The 15184-nt window shown below is 51.1% G+C and overlaps 1 protein-coding gene and 1 long non-coding RNA gene across 5 annotated transcripts in view; one reads left to right on the forward strand and one right to left on the reverse strand.

Moving 5' to 3' along the window:
* The window catches only part of LOC134729670 (uncharacterized), a 123147-nt gene that overhangs the window by 99963 nt on the left and 8000 nt on the right, over nt 1-15184 (reverse strand). The gene's annotated exons all lie outside the window — the stretch shown is intronic.
* Nucleotides 4649-14105, forward strand: CHI3L1 (chitinase 3 like 1). 4 transcript variants are annotated; one of them, XR_010110958.1, is made up of 12 exons: nt 4715-4895; nt 5151-5180; nt 6110-6311; nt 6863-6919; nt 7702-7852; nt 8641-8762; nt 10211-10334; nt 10844-11026; nt 11619-11735; nt 11911-12231; nt 12864-12954; nt 13455-14105. XR_010110958.1 is itself a non-coding variant. In XM_008976607.4 (10 exons), the coding sequence occupies exons 1-10, from the start codon at nt 4871-4873 to the stop codon at nt 12049-12051; spliced, it is 1152 nt and encodes a 383-aa protein (XP_008974855.1). In that variant the 5' UTR covers nt 4649-4870; the 3' UTR covers nt 12052-12562. The 4 variants fall into 4 exon arrangements, 3 of the variants coding, with proteins under 3 accessions (XP_008974855.1, XP_034799908.1, XP_008974854.1); XM_008976607.4 differs by lacking the exons at nt 12864-12954; nt 13455-14105 and having other exon boundaries at nt 4649-4895; nt 11911-12562; XM_034944017.3 differs by lacking the exons at nt 11619-11735; nt 12864-12954; nt 13455-14105 and having other exon boundaries at nt 4703-4895; nt 11911-12562.

Here is a 15184-nt window from a genome sequence, read left to right on the forward strand (position 1 = left end):
GGGTGGTCAGACATCCCCTGGGGCATGATGAAGGACAAGGAACCTGGTCAGATGTCAAGGTATTCAGATGTTGAGGGTAGGGGGTTCTTGCTAAATTGACTTAGCAGGGCTCTTTGCTAAAACTGGATTTTACAAGGAAGTGCACAGATGGGCCTAGGAGAAGATTCAGAAGCCTGACTGAAATTTGGCCAAGCAAAGAATTTTTGTTATATGATAAGCCACTATTAAGGAATAAAGACTACATTTTACATGTGGAAATGACACCTATGAAGTCCTCTAGAAAACTCTGGTATGGCTTTAGAACTGATGACATTGCAGCCTTAGAGGTAGTAAAATAAATAAATAAATAAAACCTACATTTCCTGGCAGTCTAGGAATATTAACACATATGGGAATCTTAGAGAAAATGGTGCTGATATAATACTTCACACATAAAAGTAATTTCTTCCCAGCCCTAGGGGCTTTACAAAGCCTCCAGACAGAAGCTCACCGTAAAGCATTAATATCATGTGGCTCTGGTTTCACTAGCCATACAAAAAGAAAGTATTTATTTAATCAGCACCTCCTGTTTTGTCAATAGAAATAAATTTTGGTCAAATAAAACAAAATGTCAATTTGATGATGCTGCATCAGGAAGTTATTAAGCAACATATACGGTTAAACCCATGCCTCAATGGCAAGGACTTGCCCACAAGGAAGGAAAATCCGTAGACGCAAAGCCCAACTCTTCACTCTACTGGCTTCATTCATGACCAAGTACCACTGCGGGGTGGGGATGGGAATAATTTGCATCTGGAGATAAGCCAAGAAAAATAGGTTATCCTGACTGGTTTAAGACACCAAAATAATAAGCCTTGGCTATTTCCCATAAATTTGGATTCCCAGCTGGGTGTGGTTGCACACGCCATTGATCCCAACACTTTGGGAGGCTGAGGCAGGAGGATGGCTTGAGCCCAGAAGGTCGAAGCTGCAGTGAGCCCAGATCACGCCACTGCACTCCAGCCTGGGTGACAGAGACTGTCTCAAAAAGCAAAAAAAATTCCCTGACAAAAATAATTTCATCCCTGATTTTTGCTATGCTGATAAGTGAAGATGTGTTGTAAAAATGATGCTGATCTCCACCAAACGTGATAACCTTGGGTCATTTTTTTCCCCCTTCAAATACTTGTTGCATTTTGCATTTGACGAGCCAGCCATTCTGAAATCTGACTCGCTTCCGCTTTTCACAAGCAACTGTTTTCTTCTCTAAGTGTTTCTGCCTCTGAGTCTTCGACAGCTTCTACTGTGCGCCAGCACCACCACCGAGCTGAGGATTTGGAGATGATTTTAATTCCTGCCTGGCAGAAGTCCACCCTCTGGAGGAAGAGACTACTTGTAAAAGAGAGAATTCTCCTCAAGTATTTGGTGGGGCATCAACACCACCTCTGTTTGCTCTGACATGCCATGCAAAATGAACGAATCCTCAAAACCACTGTGCCCAAGGGGCCAGCCCAGGCTCCCAGGAGCTTGTTTTCTGAATGGTGGTAATGTCCACCCTCTGGCTCCTGATCCAGACTCATCTTGTGCCTCCCTCGAGCTCCCTCCCCCTAATTCCATGCCTCAACCACTCTTGAATTATTCTAGTTCCTGAACATAACAACCTCTTCCTGCCCCAGGTTTTTGCACAATTTTTTTTGTGTGTAGGGGACGGGGGGCAAGGGGCAGGCTAACACCTGCCCTTCCTTTATAATACATTACTTGCTTTTCTTTGTTTAATGTCCATCTTCTTTGCCAGACTGTATGCTTCATGAGGACAGGGACTGCCTCTCTGTTCCCATTCACCTTTCTGTCTCTACTGTCTACCTCGGTGGAAGGCAACTACTCTAGTACACTTACTTAATAAGCATTGGTTGAACACTATCAATGTACTGTGGGGCCTAGAAATGTTTGATTAGGGAAATTAAGTCAGGAAGCTTGTTTTGTGGTTTTATGGCACCTCCTGAGTCAGTTCTTCACAGGGTAACAAAAACTATTGAATGAGATGAAATTTTGAGAACATCAGGGTTTAAACTCAAAATATAAGAGTGTGAAGTTATGCACCATTTTGAGATCATTTGTTCATTTATTCAACGAGTACTTTACTGAGCATCTACTATGTCTCAAGCACTGGGGATAGATACAAAGGTGGATAAAATGACCCAGCCCTTGCCTTTACTGAGTTTATAGTCTAGTGAGAGAGGCAAACAAAATATCCACTCCCACACACAACATATAAAATTATAACTGAGTCAGGTGTTAAGGAGAGAGGTACAAAGTGCTCTGACAGCCCTATAGCGGGTTTTCTGTCACCTGGAGACTGCTTTTTCTGCAGACAAGGTGACTCCTGAGCTGCAATCTGAAGGATGAGGAAGAATAAAGCAGTCAAAGAAGAGCGGTGTTAGGCTGCAATTCTCCATCCGCAATTCTCCATCCGCAATTCTCCATGGGTTGCCTGCATTTCCTGCACAGCTTATGTGCAGAGACACTGGCTTCTTTGTTCTAGGCAATCTTTTTAGTGATGTTTGTACAGCAAACAGCCTTGGAAGATAGAAATAGCGTCCCCCTCCAGACCAAAAGGCAGATTTGTTTACTGTCCAGTAATAAAGATAATGTCTCCCTTATCTTGGGCTGGCCAAGGTGAGGAAGGCTTACTGCTCATCATGAAAGATTTGAGTTCCTTAAACTAGGGATTCCTCTGCTGTGATGTAACTCATTGCATTCATGGCATCTACCTGGGCTCCTCCAACACTGCCCTTGTGAGACTTGGGGGCTAAGGGGAACTGACCCTAACATGAATCATGTTCATGCTGCTTGCTGTGCCATGGATAATAAAGTCCTTTGTCTCTGACCTAGGAGTCTTGTGTCTTCTGCCAACATCCACGAAACTGTAGTTATCTCATTAATTTGCAAGTAGCATAAAATCTCAGATTTTTCATCGTTATTTACAGGCAAGTGGATTTCATATATAAAGGCCCTGTGGCGGGAGTCAGTAGAGCAAATATAAGGATTTAAAAGAAGACATATAAGCATGAGTGGAATATAGGGAGTGTGGGGGTCATGGCCTGAGATAAGGCTGGGAGGTGGTGAGCCTATGAGACCCTTGGCCAATCCTGCTAACACAGGCCTGGGGGTATCTTGGCCATTTGTTGTTACAAAGCTGCCTTCAGGCAGAGCATGTGGAATTAATAAACTGAGCTTGAGGGAGCATAGGACAACAAGGCTTGGGCCAATCTAAGCCTATGAAATAATTTTTAACAAAGGGAGATAGTGAAAATAGGAGGTGTTTTCTTAACATCCTGTGCTCTGTGATGAAAAATTTTGCATCTGCATGCCACTTCATAATATCACTGTTAGAAATTAGAAGTCCTCCTCTCAGTGCCCCAAATGAACAAGAAGAAGCTATCATTGACTGTCATTGCTGTCAATCATCTTGGGTACAAAAGGAGGCAGTCATCTTAAAAAGGAAAAGTGATGCCTCTTTAGTATTCACCGAGCGTGATTCTGGACAAGCCACTTTTTGTCCACCTCTCTTACAATGAAGGGAAGGCACTGGCTGAGTTTTAAAGGAAGAGAAAGGGAGAGAGGGAGAGAAGAGGGAGAGAGCAGAGAGACCTCACCGAGAGAGCTGCAAAACCAGCCTGGAAAAATTAGAGTATTACCTAACATTAGTGAAAAATAAAGGTACTTTCTTGAGAAGCCCTTGGACCCATTCTGCCTCTTGGAGTTCTGAACTTTTCACTCACTGCCTATTAATTAATGTTAAGCCTGCAAAGAATGGAGTTGTCCTGGATATTTGGCCAAAAAAAAAATGTATCCACAAACAGGGACGTAATCAGGCAGAGAGCCTCGTTAAGAAGTTTTATTCTTGTCCTAGGAGTGATGAGAGATCACTGAAGGATTTAGAGAGGGGCTGTATCATCAGGCTTGGGTTCCAAAGCCTCACTGAGAGAGTTGGGGAGCTGACTGATGTGAGATGCTCAGTGCAGCCGCCCCGTAGGGCCTGTATTTCCTCCATGGTGCCTCACTGCAGCACCGAGCTTGCAAAAGATCCTCTCTCTTTATGGGAATTTCAAAACAGAAGCAAAATAGCACCAGGGCTTAAAGCATTCTTGGGAATTTCCCTGTCTTTCCCTCTAAATAATCAGCATGTAAATTGCAAAAAAAAAAAAAAAAAGATACGGGCCCAAAAGGGAGCGCTCAGTTTCAGGCTCTTTGCTTTCCTTCCTCCCGAGGCTCTCTGGCCCTTACCCAGCCTGAAGACAGAAAGTGTGAGGGGGAGGGTAGGAGGGTAGGTCAAGCAGGGCAATGCTGAGCCTGGGAAGAAAACAACAGCCTTGTTTAGGGCACTGTGGCTTACGTAACTAAATTGTGCCCAGTTTCCACCTGGCCAGGGGCCTGGAGTGAATGCTGAAGATGCAAAGGTAGAGGCTGCCAGAAAAGCCAGGAAATTGCTGGCAAGAAAGGCCAGTGGTGGGGTGCAGGAGTGGGAGGAAGGCTGGGAAATGCGGCTGAGTCACATCTCCGGAAGCCCCCCATCATTACCCTAGTGGCTCTTCTGCTGGCAGGTGCCTCATGAAGACCTGACCCAAAGTTTTCAAAACTCTGCGGTTTCTCAACCCTCCTCTGGTAATCCATAGTACTCCCCCGCCTCCACTTGCCAGCCTCGTGATTCCTTCATTGACACATAGCTCAGTTCCCATAAAAGGGCTGGTTTGCCGCGTGGGGGAGTGGAGTGGGACAGGTATATAAAGGAAGTACAGGGCCTGGGGAAGAGGCCCTGTCTAGGTAGCTGGCACCAGGAGCCGTGGGCAAGGGAAGAGGCCACACCCTGCCCTGCTCTACTGCAGCCAGAATGGGTGTGAAGGCGGCTCAAACAGGTATCTGGGCTAGCCAAGGTCAATCCATCAGAGTTGTGGGTTTTCAGGCCCAGACAGCCCGCAGAGCCATCTGCCTGCTGGGTGAGGGACTAAGGGAGTGGGCAGAGGGGGAGGGGAAGCAGAGCCAGGGGAGGGACTGAGGCTGCAACGGGGGGGGGGGGGGGCGGAGGGGGGTGGTCTCAGTTGCTTGGGGGAGGGAGCAGGGCGGAAGGGCAGGATGCACTTGCAGGGGTCTCATCCTGGATTTCTCTTCAGGCTTTGTGGTCCTGGTGCTGCTCCAGTGCTGTGAGTAATCCCTCCACCTCCACTTTAAGTCCAGAGGCGTGGCGAGGGCACAGGGCAGGTGTGGAGGAGGTCTTAGCTCCAAGGGAACACTTTGCCAGGTTCTTCTGTGCTTCCAATGACTTGGAAATATTCACATTTGCTAAACCGGAGTGAGGAGTATATGGATGTTTATTTTACTATACTCTTTGGTATATGTGAAAATTCTCAAAATAAGAAACTTTAAAAGGTCCTGGTTCAGTGAAGGCTTTGACTAACAGCTCCTGGGAGCCGCTAGTACAGTTGCCCAGTAGCTGCTTGGATGAGTGATGCCCACATTGTTTGCAGCAGGAGAAACAGAATTAGAGGCGAGGAAGGACTTCCTGCTCCATTGTGATATTGTGCCCCAGCTTGGGGGACATGCCGAGGGAGCACAGGACTGCCATTCCGGGTGGGTTACAAGTTAGAGGCACTCTCACCAGGAGGCAGAGAAAGGTGGGCCAGAGTCCCTCATGGATGAAGGACCTCACTGCAGGTCACTAAAGGTGCCAGCCTGAAAGCCAGGGCCATCTGTGACACAGGCTATCTTGGGCCTTCCCCTCCCACAAAGCCACTGCTTCCAGGAAGCCTGCTGTGCTGGCACCAAGTCCCATTTCACCCTTCTTCCCCAGCTCCTACCCTTCCCCCACACAGTGCCTGTAGCGTATTCATCCCCTGCATTTGATCTTTTCTAAGCATTTTCAGAATAGGCCTTATTTTCACCAGTCAGGGAACTCCCCAGAGGCAAGGGGACCTGAACCAGCTCCTTTCATTTAAGAATTCTGACTTTGCTCACAATCTGCACCCCACTCCTCCCTACCCACCCCCACACCCCATTGGTGCTCAGCTCTGGGCTCAGCCTGAGGTCTCTTGCTGAATCCTGGCCCGGGCCCCACCCCAGACTTCTCCTTCAGGCTCTGCATACAAACTGGTCTGCTACTACACCAGCTGGTCCCAGTACCGGGAAGGCGATGGGAGCTGCTTCCCAGATGCCATTGACCGCTTCCTCTGTACCCACATCATCTACAGCTTTGCCAATATAAGCAACGATCACATCGACACCTGGGAGTGGAATGATGTGACGCTCTACGGCATGCTCAACACACTCAAGAACAGGTTGGGCCAGGGCTGGCCAGGAGAGGAGGGACCAGCTGGGCTGGTCCCAGGGCAGGGCAACCCCACCCAGGAGGAAGGGCGAGGCCCCACCCTGCTCACCTATGTTTGGAGAATTAGAGTGGCTTGGCTTAAATGGGTGGAGGGGATGACTGTAGGTGCTGGGCAATATTTGGGGTGATGAGAGACTGTAGACGGAAGCGCAGCTGAGCCCCTCTGGGAGAGGGGAACCCTCTCCTGCCCCTAACGTGCTCTCCAGGGAGCATGAAAAATGAGCAAGACTCTACTTTGCCATACTCTGTCTTCTCCACTGGGGAAAACAAAAATGGGCAGCAGACCTCAGAGTAACTCCCATGAAGCCTGTGACCCCTCAGAGATCCACCACTATGAATCTCTATGGGATTCCCATGATGTCCTATGGGAGGACATCAGCGGCCTAACCCAGCCTCTCACCCAAAGCAGGAAACCTTCTATGGCCTCTCAGACATGGGGCCACCCAGTGTCATGACAATGTCATTCCACTCTTGCCCTCCCCACCTCCCTGTGCTCCACAGGAACCCCAACCTGAAGACTCTCTTGTCTGTCGGAGGATGGAACTTTGGGTCTCAAAGGTAGGAGCCTCTCCCCAGGGGCAGGACGGCAGAGGATGATGGCATAGGAGTGAGGAGCTTGGGTCTCCCCCATCCACTGTATGGATGTTCCAGGGGCTCCAGACTAGATAGGTACAAGGCCTACCTGTTTGCCAGGGGCCTGCCTGATGTGTAGCAAAGAAAGCAGAGCCCAGAGAGAGCAGGACTTGCCAAGAGTCACACAGCAAGTTAACAGTGGATCTCCCAATTCCCTGCCGATGCTCTATTTACTACCTCACAGGCCCGAAAATATGGGACTTCTGGGGCTACCGCCATTAGGGCTGGAAAGAGAGAGATGGAAACCAATGGGGAAATTGAGAAGTGGGGAGACCCTGGGAGGAGTCTTTGGATTAGGTGGGGTTGGAGCAGGGCTTGAAATGGGGGTGGGTATGGCCATCGTTGGCACCCATGTGCTGGGTGCTCTTTCTGTGTCCAGCACCCTGTCTCCCCATGATCCCATGTTGTCCTCACAACAGCATGGTGAGCTGTTATATTTGTCCCCATTTTACAGATGATGAAACTGAGACTCAGGTTATAACCTTTCACAGTGGCTGGCTAGTAAGTGATAGAGCCAGACTTGGAAACCTGGAATGCCTGGCTCTAAGGCACATGCATGCCTGGAGGCGACCCCTGTCCCAATCATGCCCTCCCAGAGCTGTGTGGCCTCAGGATCCCAGCTCTGCAGGTCCTGGAAACCCCACCAGAGGCCCAAGGCACCTAGCATATCAGTGCTGAGCATGCTACAGGGCTGATTTTGGTCCTAGATTTTCCAAGATAGCCTCCAACACCCAGAGTCGCCGGACTTTCATCAAGTCAGTACCGCCATTTCTGCGCACCCATGGCTTTGATGGACTGGACCTTGCCTGGCTCTACCCTGGACGGAGAGACAAACAGCATTTTACCACCCTAATCAAGGTGCTGGTCAGGTCAGGGACAGGGAGGGAGGTGGGCAGGCATGAGGGAATAGGGTGGGCTAGAAGCCAGCATCAGCTGCTGTCCTCCTGAGGACAGGTAAAAAGGGACTTCAGCCTCGGGGCAGTGTCCTGGGACCCTGTGCCCTGAAGATCTCACATAGCAAGGAAGGCTTCTTGTGACCATGGTGGGAGGTGGGAATGGGGTTCTAAGAGGTGGAAGGTTGTGACTGAGCAGAGCACCCACTTATCACTACCCACTTAGTGCAATGCCCATTGCCCACCCTTCGATCCCATACTGATGCCACCCATACCCAGCATGCACTGTGTCCAGCAGCTCTCAGCTCTGCCTGGGGGCAGCCTAAGCATCTCCAGTTACCAGGGGCAGAAGGAGAGTCTAAACAAATTGTTCACAATACCAACAGAAATCACTTTAACTTTGGGATTTCATGTACCAGCTAGAACAAAGCACAGACTGAAAGGCAAATGTCTCCCAAAGTCATCTGCGGGCCAATAGGGGTCACCACTGTCCCGATGCTCCCTCCAGGACAGGGAGTAATTGAGTGCTGATGGGTGTGCATGGGTTTGGGGAGAAGATTAGTCAGTTTTTTAGGAAAAGGATGGGTGACTTGAGGATGGGACCACTGATGAGCCACTTTATCACTTCCACTAGGCCCCAGGCAGGTTGGGGAGTACAGCAAATGGGTTGCGCAGAGACCTAGTCCGCCCTCGATGAGTCTACCTCTCATGCCACTTGGGACCCTTTCTCTCACCTGCCTGTCTCCCATCTAGGAAATGAAGGCCGAATTTATAAAGGAAGCCCAGCCAGGGAAAAAGCAGCTCCTGCTCAGTGCAGCACTGTCTGCGGGGAAGGTCACCATTGACAGCAGCTATGACATTGCCAAGATATCCCAGTGAGTCTCCTGCCCCAGGCAGCCTCCCCAGAACCTCTGCCAACACTCCTGTTTCCCCGCCACCCCCAGCCCTAGCACTCCATGTAGACTGAGGACACTGGGCTTCGAGTCCCAGTTCTTCCAAAGCCTTGATGTGTGACCTTGAGCAAGTCACTTCCCTGCCCCGTGCCTCAGTTTCCCCATCTGTCAAATGAGGCATAACAATCCTTGCCTTTCCTTTTTCACTTGGGCTGTTGCTGAGCAGTTGAGAGAGCTGCTATGAAAGTATTTTGGAAAGGGAAGTGGAAAAAGCTATTCAAACCCTCCAGCTATTGCAGAGTATTTTCTCCACACCAGGCAGAGCAGAGTGCTGGGCCCTGGAGAGGCCGCACAGCAGCCTCTTTCTAGAGTGCTGGGGAGTCCTCAAGGCTCTCTCATACACACAGGCCTCCCCCTTTCCTGTTGGCCCCACGCCTCATCTTCACCCCACCCCTCATGCCTGTGAGGAACAAGGAACAGCCAAGCAGCCTCATCTCTCCTGAGAGCAGAGCCATGGGTCTCGGGAAACCCAGGAGTAAGGAACAAAGACTCTTCAAAATGACTTCAGAGCTTTCTTTAGGATCCCAGGGACGTGTAAACTCAGTGCTTAATTAAATGGATTCTTTAGAGGGTGGGAAACAGGTGGCTGTCAACCATTTGCCCCACATATCCGTATTCATGCAATCCACCCCCAGTGGGCTCACCCGTGCGGGTGTGCAAAACCTCCTCCCACCCCAGTCATCTTAGGTTCAAGTCATCCTTTGGTCCTGCTCTTTCCCCGCCAGGCTGTCTGTTGATGCTACTTTTAATCTGCTTTCACTAAGATAAGCCTGGCAGAAGTGGTGGGGGTAAGGTGGGATGTAGGCCAGCTCCCAAATGTGTGCTGGGCATAACAGAAGACCCATTCTTGACTGAAGTACCCTTGTGGGCCCTGAGCCCGTGCCCTGGAGTGGCACAGGGAGGTGTGCCAGCAATGGGGACCGAGGTCACTGGGGACTGCTGGGGTTCAGGCTAGTGGCCTGTCTGGCTGCTGTCTGCTTCCCTCGTTCACATCCTGCTGGAGCCTTAAATGGGAGCCCAAAAGCTTTTCTTTCTTTTTTTTTTTTTTTTGAGACACAATCTCTCTCTGTTGCCCAGGCTGGAGTGCAAGTGGCACAACCTCTGCCGCCCGGGTTCAAGCGATTCTCCTGCCTCAGCCTCCCGAGTAGCTGGGATTACAGGTGCCTGCCACCATGCCTGGCTAATTTTCATAGTTAGAGTAGAGACGGGGTTTCACCATCTTGGCCAGGCTGGTCTTGAACTCCTGACCTCATGATCCACCCGCCTCGGCCTCCCAAAGTGCTGGGATTCCAGGTATGAGCCACCACGCCCGGCCTAAAGCTTTTCTATTAATAATTTCCTGCCTCACCCTCCATCCCCTTCCTCCTCAGACACCTGGATTTCATTAGCATCATGACCTACGATTTTCATGGAGCCTGGCGTGGGACCACAGGCCATCACAGTCCCCTGTTCCGAGGTCAGGAGGATGCAAGTCCTGACAGATTCAGCAACACTGTGAGTTCTCAGAAGGAGGGAGGGCCAGGAGGGGGCCGCAAGACCTGCCATCTGCCAGTGCTCACACACCAATCTCTCTAGTCCTCAGTACAGTCCTGCAAGAGGGGGGTTATGAGGCCCATTCCACAGATAAGGAAACTGAGGCCCAAAGTCTGGGCATGCTCCGTTGCTCTGGGAAGGTGATCTGCAGGGTAAATGGAGTGAGGGCAGGGGGCCAAATGGGGAGAGGCTGGGAGCCGAGGAGGTAGGAGTCATTGTGCCCTCAGAGCCAACCACCTGATTTCTGCATCTGTCAAATAATAATAGCCCCTTCCTATGGCTCAAAGGATTTTTTTCAAGAATGAAACTGTAAAATTCACTTTAAAGTGACATGATCAGTTCCCGGAGGGACAGGGGAATCCCCAGTGCACCATACACCAATAACCCCTGCTAAGGCAGCAGTATTAATTGCTCAACCTTCCGCACCTGCGCACTAACTGCTCACGTTGTTCCCACCCTACCCCACCCAGGACTATGCTGTGGGGTACATGTTGAGGCTGGGGGCTCCTGCCAGTAAGCTGGTGATGGGCATCCCCACCTTCGGGAGGAGCTTCACTCTGGCTTCTTCTGAGACTGGTGTTGGAGCCCCAATCTCAGGACCGGGAATTCCAGGCCGGTTCACCAAGGAGGCAGGGACCCTTGCCTACTATGAGGTAATGGAGTTGGGGAGAAGGTAGGATTCCCCCACACCACCAACAGCCCTGGGGAAGGTGATTCCCCACCACGTTCTTGCTTTTTCTCCTTTGGGAATAAAGAAAATGTCCGGTTGCCCCAGCATGCCTGAGGAAGTGGAAGGGAGAGGTTAGGACATTTGTTGCTGAAAGTCTCCAGCAGGTACAGGCACATGGGCCTGCACCACTAGGCCCCTGGGATATCCCTCTGGCTATGGGGCTGAGGTCTTCCTTCCAGCCCAGGAAAGAGCAGAGGTCAAGAGGCAGATTTTTTGTTTCACGCTAGCCTCTGCTACTCTGTGTGGCCTTGGGCCTGTCCTCAGTGTCAACCAGCAGGCCTCACATCTCTGTTTAAATGGAAGAAGCTAAGCAGGGCCAAGGCAGCCACCATCTCTGGGACATTCGCCTCTGGTTTGTATAAACTTGTGTGATGCATGCAGCCTGCAGACCCTGGAGAGAGTGAGGCTGCAGGATGGAGCAGGAGCTAAAAGAGATTTGGAGAGTGGCGTCTCCTGGTGACCTGCAAGGTCTCGGCAGGACTCCCCACACTGCCTTTTCCCTGTTATCTGCTCAGATCTGTGACTTCCTCCGCGGAGCCACAGTCCATAGAATCCTCGGTCAGCAGGTCCCCTATGCCACCAAGGGCAACCAGTGGGTAGGATACGACGACCAGGAAAGCGTCAAAAGCAAGGTAGGTTTCCCCAAGGCCACACCTCAGGACAAAGAGAAAGAAGGAGGCCCCGCTCCCAGCAGCCAGATTCCTGTCCCTTGCACTGAGGGCTGGGCTGGGCTCATAGAACACATGTGCCCTGTACACACTCTGGGTCAGGGAACCCAGCCCTGCTCCTCTGGGCCTCCCCTGCCAGGTGCAGTACCTGAAGGACAGGCAGCTGGCGGGCGCCATGGTATGGGCCCTGGACCTGGATGACTTCCAGGGCTCCTTCTGCGGCCAGGATCTGCGCTTCCCTCTCACCAATGCCATCAAGGATGCACTCGCTGCAACGTAGCCCTCTGTTCTGCACACAGCACGGGGGCCAAGGATGCCCCGTCCCCCTCTGGCTCCGGCTGGCCGGGAGCCTGATCACCTGCCCTGCTGAGTCCCAGGCTGAGCCTCAGTCTCCCTCCCTTGGAGCCTATGCAGAGGTCCACAACACACAGATTTGAGCTCAGCCCTGGTGGGCAAAGAGGTAGGGATGGGGCTGTGGGGATAGTGAGGCATCGCAATGTAAGACTCGGGATTAGTACACACTTGTTGATTAATGGAAATGTTTACAGACCCCCAAGCCTGGCAAGGGAATTTCTTCAGAGACTCCCTGCCCCCAGCCCTCCTTATCAAAGGACACCATTTTGGCAAGCTCTATCACCAAGTAGCCAAACATCCTACAAGACACAGTGACCATACTAATTATACCCTCTGCAAAGCCCAGCTTGAAACCTTCACTTAGGAACGTAATCGTGTCCCCTATCCTACTTCCCCTTCCTAATTCCACAGCTGCTCAATAAAGTACAAGAGCTTAACAGTGTGTTGGCGCTTTGCTTTGGTCCATCTTTGAGCGCCCACTAGACCCACTGGACTCACCTCCCCCATCTCTTCTGGGTTCCTTCCTCTGAGCCTTGGGACCCCTGAGCTTGCAGAGATGAGGCCACCATGTCCTCTGCCTAGCCGCAGAGAGCCCCAGTGGGAGGCCAGAGTCCTCAGATTCACCTGCCTTGGACTTAACCCAAGCATGGCTGATGGCCTTCCAAATATTAAAGTCATTGCCATCCAGATTTCTAAATTAAATTCCCTGTTGAAAGAAACGTTTTCTGTTTCCTGAAGGCTAGCAGCCCCTGGGAAAGAAGGCTTTTCATCCCAACACTCCATCTCTTCTGATCCACGGGAAGGTGGTGGGAGCTCATCACAGGACCAGGTTAGAAAGCCCTGAACCCTGGACCCTCAGGGCCAGCAGGAAATGCAGATGTCATCTCATGCACCCTTCCTGCCTCTCGGGACTGGAGTCCCTGCAGAGTGCTTGAGAGATGGCCCTCCAGCCTCCCAGTGAGGGGCAGCTGATTACCTTGGAAGCAACCCATTCCATGGCTGGGCTGAAATCTGTCAACAGTCCTAGTGCTGGGCTTAGCCCTTCGTTCTGTTCACCCCTCCCCTAACACTCATCCCTCCACCCATTCAGAGATCAAAGTACCTCTGCTCAAGCTGGCCTGAGATAGGAGGTCGGGAGGATGTGATGGGGTGACTCAGAAGAATAGACAGATTTTCAGCCTTTATGAGGTGGAGATGCTCTCATCAGGCTTCTGTTGAATTCCCAGGGCCCCAGGAATGCCTTTATCCAAAAAGGCTCCAGATACTCACCCCAGAACTAAAGAGAATTGATTTGTGGATTCTCTGATGTTTGGATTATCTGTGACTTAGGATAATCACAAATTGGCCTGATGGTTTGTGACTCCGGTTTGAAGTGGAGGGAAGGAGGAAATATCTGAAATCTGAACCAGCTGGAGCTGGGCAGATGCTACTGATCCCAAGGTCACAGCCCTGCTGAAGGCGAAGAAAACAAGGACTCGGCAAGGCGTGGAGTGGGGTGTGGGGAGGGGGTACCCAGCATTTCACCTCTGGCTGGTGGGGCCAAGTATTCCCTAATCCCTGCCACTGCCCACCCCACCACACAGGCATCTTTGAAACCCCAGGGCTGCAAGCCCTTGTGGGCAGCCAACTGCCCTCCCCTGGGGCCACCCTTCCCCCAGCCTGGGACAGGCTCTCCAGGGCTGACTCAGTGTCCTGTGGGGTTAGTCACATTCACTTATAGCTGCAGAGTCAGAGGCCAAGGATGGAGATTGGGTCTCCAGGACCCACTCCCTGCCTGGCAAGACGTGGAGTCACCTAGCAGAGGGCAAGGGCATCCAGGGAGGGCCAGATCCAGAGGCTCCCAGGCCCTGCACTGCCACTCCCCAGCAGAGACAGCAGGGTTGAGAGGCAGCCACACCCTGGTGTCCCCAGTCCCCAGGAAAGGGAAGAGCATGCATGCTGCTGAGGGCCCTGAATAAATCACTTTTACTTATTTTTAAATTGTGAGCACATCTTACATGCTAAAGAGTGCATAAATGTATTTGTTTAATTTGAAGAATAACTATGTAGTAAGAACCTGTGTAACCACCACCCAGGTCAGGAAAGGAAACCTCATTAGCACCCCTGCAGCCATCACGATCACATATATCCCTGTTCCTCCACCTAGAGGCAATCGCCATCCTAACTTTTGTACTGGCCTCGTCTTCCTTTCTGGCCTTACCGCCTACGGATGCACCTTGAAGAAGAGAGCCTGGTGTTGACTGCATTTGGATTTAATGTAGATGAGACAGATGAGACGCACCATTTCTGTGTGTCTTGCTCTTCTGCTCATCACTGGGTCTGTGAGTAGCTGAAGTTGCTCATTTGACCCCATATTTTGCTTTACAGTTGCATAAACACTCCACAGTTATTTATCCATCCCACTGTTGAGGGACAGCTGTTTTCCCCCACATTTCAACAATTACAAATAACATTGCCATGAACCTTCTTCTCCATGTCTCCTGGGGCATGTGTGGGTGTTATATGAGCGGCACGGCTGGGTCACGGAGTAGGCACCTCATCCATTTTACTAGGCACTAGTAAAACTCTCACATTTTCCAGAGTGACTGCTCCAATACCAGCAATAAAAGTTCTTAATGTTCTCCCTCCTTCCTGACACATGGCATTTTCTGGCTTTCCAGTGATTCCCAGTCTTAACATTTTATTGAACAAATGAATCAATGACTAGAAATCTGGCCATATCTGCCTCCTTTGGCACACTGAGAAAGCCCATGCCCACAGCCTGCTTGGAAGAGTCTAGAAGCTTCAGAGTGCTCTCCTCCACTAGGGCATCTTCCAGATCTGCCTATGACTGTACCCCATCCCGAAGGGCGAGGGGTTCTCTGTAACAGGTGGAAAACTGAGGCCCACAGCAGGCATCAGGGGAGACCAGTTCCTTACCAGCCGCCCAACTGAGAGAGGAGCCAGGAGACTTAGTGCCCCTTCCTGGGGTTCCAATGCTGGAGGACCATCCTCTGAGCAGCTCCACCCTCAGCATCTCAATTCCCTCCCTCTCTAGGGCCCTCAGCCTCATACAGCAC

Source organism: Pan paniscus, chromosome 1 (assembly GCF_029289425.2).
Source record: "Pan paniscus chromosome 1, NHGRI_mPanPan1-v2.0_pri, whole genome shotgun sequence".
Classification (NCBI taxonomy): Eukaryota; Metazoa; Chordata; class Mammalia; order Primates; family Hominidae; genus Pan; species Pan paniscus.

Bases quoted from the DNA above. Each gene is read 5' to 3' on its own strand.
- CHI3L1 (XM_008976606.4), top strand. From the start codon at position 4,871: ATGGGTGTGAAGGCGGCTCAAACAG. The intron at 6,312-6,862 runs GTTGGGCCAGGG...TGTGCTCCACAG, and splicing joins CTCAACACACTCAAGAACAG to GAACCCCAACCTGAAGACTC. The intron at 10,335-10,843 runs GTGAGTTCTCAG...TACCCCACCCAG, and splicing joins CTGACAGATTCAGCAACACT to GACTATGCTGTGGGGTACAT.